Source organism: Cynoglossus semilaevis, chromosome 19 (genome assembly GCF_000523025.1).
Source record: "Cynoglossus semilaevis isolate Cse_v1.0 chromosome 19, Cse_v1.0, whole genome shotgun sequence".
NCBI lineage: Eukaryota > Metazoa > Chordata > Actinopteri > Pleuronectiformes > Cynoglossidae > Cynoglossus > Cynoglossus semilaevis.
The window spans coordinates 8,326,696-8,334,041 of NC_024325.1; the positions used below are offsets into that span (position 1 = coordinate 8,326,696).

Below are 7,346 nucleotides of genomic sequence, written 5' to 3' on the forward strand. Positions count from 1 at the left end.
ATCTATCGAGAAAACTGAATTTCTGTCTCATCTGTGATGCTAATACCTTGACACAAACACAGAAGCAAAGGTTCAGGGATCTGAGAATGAAAGACATTTCTTCCTGAAGTGGACAGATGAGACAGAGGCTGGTGCTGCTGATGTCAACTGGGTGTGTTTCTGTGGACGAGTCCTGGAGCAGGCGATGGAGAGAAAGATGTTGTGTGCGTGTGTGTGTGTGTGTGTGTGTGTGTGTTAGAGGCAGCAGCTCAGTCATCACTGATACTCCCTCAGCTGCAGCAGCAGCACAGAGCTCCGTCCTCAGGTTACCACTGATGCTCTCTTCAAACAACTCTCTCACTATGTTTTGGTTTTACTATTTTTTTTAATTGATACATTTTATGCCATTCCTTTCACGCAATATACATATACATACATATATATATATATATATAAACAATTTCACTTTATGCAACAAAAACAATCAACTATAAGACCAACAATGCTAGACTGATTAGCTATGATGGTTGATATATATATATATAAACAATTTCACTTCATGCAACAAAAACAATCCACTATAAGACCAACAATGATGGTTTTGCAACTATACTATTTTATTTATTTATACTACCTTACAACCAAGCTCCTATTGGATAATCCAAGTGTCAATCACACTCTGGGTCCACCCATTAATGCCATCACTCACTCTTTATCCTCTAATTGAACCAAAACACAGGATATTATTTGGCTGAAGTCATGATGCCTCCTCCTCTGGCTGCACCTCTTAGGTAGTGTTGAAGCTAAGCAAACTGCACATGCTCAGTACAAGTGCATAGTGATAGTCATAGTGCCACCTACAGGCAATCCAGAAATCACGTAAAAAAGAATTTGCATTTTTGCAACTGCCCACTTGTACATTTTAAAGATTAAGAAATGTATTGGATGTAGTGAATATATGTACTCGTATATACCAGTGTCAGCTAAATGGCTCACAAACTACAAGTACTGCAGAGTAAAAGCTCATAGGTGTTGTACAGTCCTTACTCTGCTACCAGGCCAGAGCAGCAGCAGCAGCAGCAGCAGCAGCAGATAAGGAGGTCCAGGATGGTCAGATGACCAGGATGCATTTACAAATTAGTCGGAGGAGAGAGGAGAAGTCCTGGTGACTAATCTGATCAGGGAAGAGCAGTGGCTGCAGCTCGCTCAGCCTCTGCCCGACTATCAGGACATCTAATTGTTAAAAAGAAGATAGGCCTGCCGTCCATTTCCATGACCTCATTTTCATTTACTGTTTGGCCAAATCCACTGATGTCGCGCTCTGATACTGCAAGTCATCCCACAAAGTTTGTACACAAGTATGTTCTGGCTGTTTATGTTCAACAAAAGTTTCAGCATCAACTGATTTCAACACATTTTTCTGCAACAACTACGGGCTAAGATCACAGATGTTTAGTAACTATTCCCACAAAAAACAACAACAAGAAAGTGGCTACAGGTACAAACATTTTTTTTTTATGTTGAAGAAAAATCATCCTATTCTTTTGGCTACTCTGTAACTACAGCATGTTGGACAAACCTTAAGCTTTAGCTTTCGGCTAATTATTTGCAAAAACAAATGTTAAAAAAAGGGCTGAATATAAACATTTTGGCTGTTCTTTAAAAGTCATTTTATAAGTTGATTTATAAGGCATTTCTATAGCCATGGTTGTTGTTATTGTTTTTATTTGGATCATGAATATGTGAGGATGTTATGAGCTAATATTGACATTTTTAAATTTAGGGTAAATTGTGTTTTATACTTTTTTTAACTAAGCTCTTTAAACACATGGGATGCTATATAATAATATAAGTTATTTCTCATCAGACAGTTATTTCTTCTATCTTAGCTTCGACATGTAGAATATTCAGAATCCATATTATAATCTAGATTAAATTAGCTGCTTCTATCTCCCTTTCCTCCTCTTCCTCCTTTATCTAATCTCACAGTCTGAGCTGCTTTAAATGCATTTCCACTTGGCCTCGTGACTCTTTGTGAGAAGAAGACAGATCATCTCTCCCCACTGGACACTTGGCAAGACAGCACTGTCTCTGTCCATGTACAGTGTGTGTGTGTCTGAGTGTGTGTTATTTGCCATTACTGCTGTATTCCCTCCAGATTTCTGTTTCCATTCAACATTCAACACAAGAGAATGATTCAAACTGACAAAGGATTGTTCTGTGTGTACTTTGACCTGCTGTTCTTTCTAATCTTGACATCTAGGTTTAATACCTAGAACAGGAAAAGCCAGTGTCTAAACTGAAGTTCTTAGATCGGACCAGAAAAAAGTCAGAAACCTGAGGCATTTGGACAGATTGAAAATGGAAAAATCTAAAGCTCGGTTCATTTAGAACCTGCGTGTACGACTATGGAACCTATTACTGAGCCATGAATGAGTCAAGATTTGATTTGATCAAAAGGAAGTGGACCAGCAGTGGTCCCTAAAAAAAAAAATATATATTTGTTCCAGATAGCTCATTCATGTATCTACTCTCTGTCTGTTGATTTAGAAGACCAACATCTCTATATTATTACAATATAAACAGAGTTCCAGTCTGTGTGTGCAGGTGGGCTTCCTTGTGTGGCATCAGCAACATTAGCATTAGCCGTAGCAGCTGTGCTCCACAGATGCTAAATTACAGTGCGGGTCCAATGGTTACATGCGTCTGCCCCCGGCAGGCTAATAATACAGTTTGTTTTGAGTCCCAGAAACCCTGGCCGTCATGATGACATGTTCAAGGACCGTGTTAAAGCTCTGGAACCATAGAGTTTTTTCAAAACTTGTTTCCTTTTTATACTGCAGTTTTTGTGCTCTAAAGACTGAGCTTTTCCAGACAGACACCTTAGGTCGGCACGTCTAACTCTTTACACAACGACTCTCCCAATTTGTAAAGACTGTTCACTAAAAGCATCTCATTCTTGTTTCTGTTCAATTCCAGGACTGTCCGATGTGCCGTGAGGGTTGGGAGCCCACCCCCCAGCTGTGGCCTGCAGTCCTGGTGACACCCAGCCTGGCTCACCAGCATGGACTCCACTCATTCCTTTAGGATGGAGCTGGACGGGCTGGACCTCCAGCAGGTGCCAGTGCTGTCGCTTGACCAGATACGTGCCATCCGGGCCAACAATGACTATGTGGAAAGGCCTGTGGCGCTGGAACCGGCATCACAGTCTGGATTTTTCTACGCCCACGAAGACCGCTACCCACACGGAGTATATACCCATCATCCCCAGACCTCCTTCCATCCCGCCATACCCCGAAGCCAAAGTCAGCAGCAGCACTCTCACCTTTCCCACCTGAGCCGCTCCAGTACCATAAGCTCTTCCATTTCTCGGACCAGTGCCACGTCAGACCAGCGACTGCTGGCAGGTTTGACGCCATCTCACTCTGGGATCAGTTCAGTGGTGCGTTCTCAACCTAAAGGAGAACTGAAGTCAGACAACTCCTTTGGTAAAGGCCTGACAGCAGATGAGGCTGGGCTCGGCCCCCACATGTTCATCTGTGAGCGATGCGCTCGTTGCAAGTGCCAGGAGTGTTGTGCCCCCCGCCGCCTGCCTTCCTGTTGGGCCTGCGGGCAGCGCTGCCTTTGCTCTGCGGAGAGCGCAATTGAGTACAGCACCTGCTTATGTTGTGTCAAAGGCTTGTTCTACCACTGCTCCGCCCAGGACGACGAGGACAACTGCGCCGACAGACCGTGCTCCTGCACCTCGGCTCACGCTTGTGCCCGCTGGGGCACTATGGGGTTGCTGGCAGTCTGCCTGCCCTGTCTCTGCTGCTACCCACCTGCCCGGCTGTGCCTTGCCCTGTGCCAGTGCGCCCATGACCGGGCCACACGTCCCGGCTGCAGGTGCAGCAACACCAACACCGTGTGCCGCAAGATTTCCGCCTCCAACCCTAACTGTAATCACCCTTCTTTCCGCGGCAAATCCTTGGAGAAGCCATTATGACAGACTTGGATCTGGGGTGTCAGATAAATCCACTACGTTTAGGCCATCGCAAGAGTGCTACTGCTGACAGAGTACCTAACATAACAACACACCGACAAACCAAACTATAATTAAGTGTTGCTCAGCAAATGTACTTCTTCTCCAGCTCAGGAGGGACCAAAGCTTTACTGTGCCTGTTCATTTGAAGCCGAAATGCATAAGAAACAAACAAACAAAAGAAATCCTGCTCTGCTGGACTACCCTACAACCTTAACCATGACCTGTGGACCTAGATCAACACTGTCTCTGTGCATTCTGTGAGTCTTCAGATCGATTTCATTTTCAGTTTCGCCCCTGGCCTTTGTAAAACACTGAGACAGGTGATGGACCAAATCAAAAAGGCACATTAAGTGACTCACTGTGTCTGGTCTAATGCCAACAAAATTATCTTTCTTCTTGAAAGGATGAATCAGATGAAGCGTTAAAGACGGCCATCGCAGTGACTCAACAAAAGTGGCTGAAGATTAATGAGGTCATTGGATGAAACCACTTTTCTTTGGAGTAGACGTCTGACTGCAGATATGCCAAGATATAAAAGTCAGAAGAAAGACACTTGTAAACAACAGGTTAACACCAAAAAAAGGGACCATGCACTGTAAAAAAACAAACAAAAAACAAACAAAAAGAAACTTAAATGCTATTAAGCTCATTTGTAAAGGAAAAGCACTGTGAGGTGGATGTGATGATATGCTTTCCTCAGCGGTCGAGAGCTGAATGGGGAACTATTAAAGCGGAGGGAGGGTGCATCCATTGTGTAGAGGCAGCGTGAGTGAGTGAGTGAGTGTGAGTCTATGTGTTTGTCTGTGTGTGTGTGTGTGTGTGTGTGAGTGTCTGTGTGTTTGTTGTTTTGTCAGCAGAAGAAGCCTCCTTTGTCTTATTTTTAGCAGCCCTGGGTTGGTGGAGGTCTGTGGGGGTTGGGTCTGGTTGGGTTTCCTCCTGAAGTCAGTCTGTCGCCAGCCGCCTCTCCTCTCAATGACCTCCTTCACTGCCCTCCATCCTTCTCACCCTTGAGCAGTTTAGCCCGTTCTCCTCCTGATCCTCAAGTCAAACAGTCTGCAGGTCCGGATCTGGTTCTTAGACTTTAAGATATTATTTCATCATCTGTGTTTTCTAACCAGATTGACGACAGTTTCTGTGCATCTGCATAATAATCAAATGTCAGCTACAGATTAAACCGACCTGTTGTGGGTTAATTTAAAAGTAGTCTGAGACAATCTCTCAGAGGTGGACCAGAGGACGGTGTATTTGGTCTGAACTTGGTCTGAGTCAAGGGTTGACGTGATCAAAATTTACTGCTCCCTTGAGGTACACACTCCAGGGAACGATTTCAAAACACCAGAAACTGGTTTAGAGGAACTCAAGTGTCTCAAAAATGAGATTTTCTTTTTCCCAGAACTTCACTTCCTGTTGTTTTCTTTGGATTTGATGGTGATCTGGGACCAGTGAATCCGACCACCACAGATCCAAGATTCAAGAGTTTATCTTAAAACTATACAAACGTCTGATTAGAAGGGAGCCAGAGGTTGATCACCCTCCCCAGGTAGTTTGTTTATGAAACACACTCTGGGACTGGGAAATCAAGCACAAAGGTGAAACTGTCCAGAGAGTTTTAGGATTTTAGGATCTAGAAGTTAAGCTGCTTGACTTTAAGTGTATCACACACACACACACACACACACCCATACGGTACGCCGCCTCCCGCCTCGTCTGTCTCTCCTGTTACACTCAGCGGGCTAAAAGCCTTCAGTTCTTGGTCCGCGGAGAGTTGATCAAACAGGCAATTAGCTGCATGATAGCTCTTAATGGGCCGCAGAAAAATGGAGTGTGGGAGGGAGGACGGGGTGAGTGGAACTGTGGTGGTGGGCAGATGGACAGCTGATGGGGACTGGGGTGAGGAGTCTGGGTAAAGGGGGTTAAGAGCTGGGCGTTGATTGTGGTACTGGGGGCAGATGAGTCCATCAACAACTATGACTGGTGCAGAAGTCACTTCCAGATGTTCTTGCATGGCTTTACTTTGGAAGGCAGGGTTCGGAGCTGACTAAACAAGCACACAGTCGGGCTCGTGCATGTGTGTCTGTGTTTGCCTGTATGTGCATATGTGTTTGAATGCATGTGGGCTTCTCCCTGTGTGTATGTGAAAGAAAACACACACTGGCCTGATTTGTTAAAAGTTCATTTGCTATATTTTTATATGTAAATATGTGCTGATAACTGTACATCTCTTTGTATTCTGCTCTGTTTTGTTTCTATGAGATTAATACCACCAGGCTGTTCTTTCTTTTTTCCATTTTTCTTTTTAATCTAAACTTAGTTAATACTGACCACCTGTCACCAGTTCAGGAACATCTGGGGCAAATTATCAGAACATTAGGACGGAACGATGCAGCATTGTATGGTGATCATGTTATGTAGGAGTACACAACTGGACTCAGGGTCTTGGTGGTCCACATCTGGTATGCTATGACAAAAGGCCACACATTTGAACTTAAAGGAAAAAGTTCAGCTGGGATGAGACTCTCAGTCAGAATAAGATCATTTTTCTTTACACATTTCCAGCATGTACCGACATTTAAAAGGCAGTTACAAACTCATCAAAATAAAAATTCAAAAACGACCAAGCGATACAATCAGGGGGCATCAGATAAACAGACAGGACAATTTAAATATTTTTTTATTTGTCTTTTATTGTCCTTTTAAATAAATCTTTATATGGAAAATTCTTCTGAGAATTTTAGTCAGCCCGTTGTGGGATTGGCCAACCGTGCTGTCACTAGTTCATGGTACTAACTCCTGAGACATTCACCGTGTTTTGTTTAACTGTGCCTCAGTACAGCAAGGCCGACAAAAGACAATCACAGGTTACACCGGCCGAACAGACGACCGTGTCGTGTGGTGACCGGTGTCTTCAGTGTATTGGCATTGTGTGAAAATTGGCCCAAACGTTCCTGTGGACATCGCTGGTACACAACTGATTAGCAACTGCAGGGGGCAAATGATGAATCATTACTATTGTTATTATTATTATTATTGGCAATCTAAAATATTTGCTGATGCAAATCTCCTACCCATTTTAATGCTGATAAATATGAAAACTGTTGTCCACTCTTACATTTTCAAACACTGGACAGAAAAAAGTCACTTCTTTTTTTTTTTCGTAAAGCTTCACAATCTGGAAAATCTAAGCTTTATAGGAAACTCCACTACATATGCCTGTCACTAATAAGGAATCGCTGACACATTCTATCTCGCATGCATGCTTTGAATGAAGTACAACGCTTAATTCTATCTCGCATGCATGCTTTGAATGCTTTGAATGAAGTACAACGCGAAACGACAGCTAAAC

The 7,346-nt window shown here is 43.5% G+C and overlaps 1 protein-coding gene across 1 annotated transcript in view; it reads left to right on the top strand.

Annotated features, from left to right (window-relative positions):
* LOC103395141 (protein sprouty homolog 3) overlaps window positions 1-4,586 on the top strand; it is a 9,447-nt gene extending 4,861 nt beyond the window's left edge. The window contains exon 2 of the mRNA XM_017042032.2: window positions 2,959-4,586. Within this exon, the coding sequence (XP_016897521.1) occupies window positions 3,044-3,964 (921 nt within the window). The 5' untranslated portion in view covers window positions 2,959-3,043 and the 3' untranslated portion in view covers window positions 3,965-4,586. The remainder of the gene's footprint in view (window positions 1-2,958) is intronic.
* The last annotated feature ends 2,760 nt before the right edge of the window (window positions 4,587-7,346 follow it).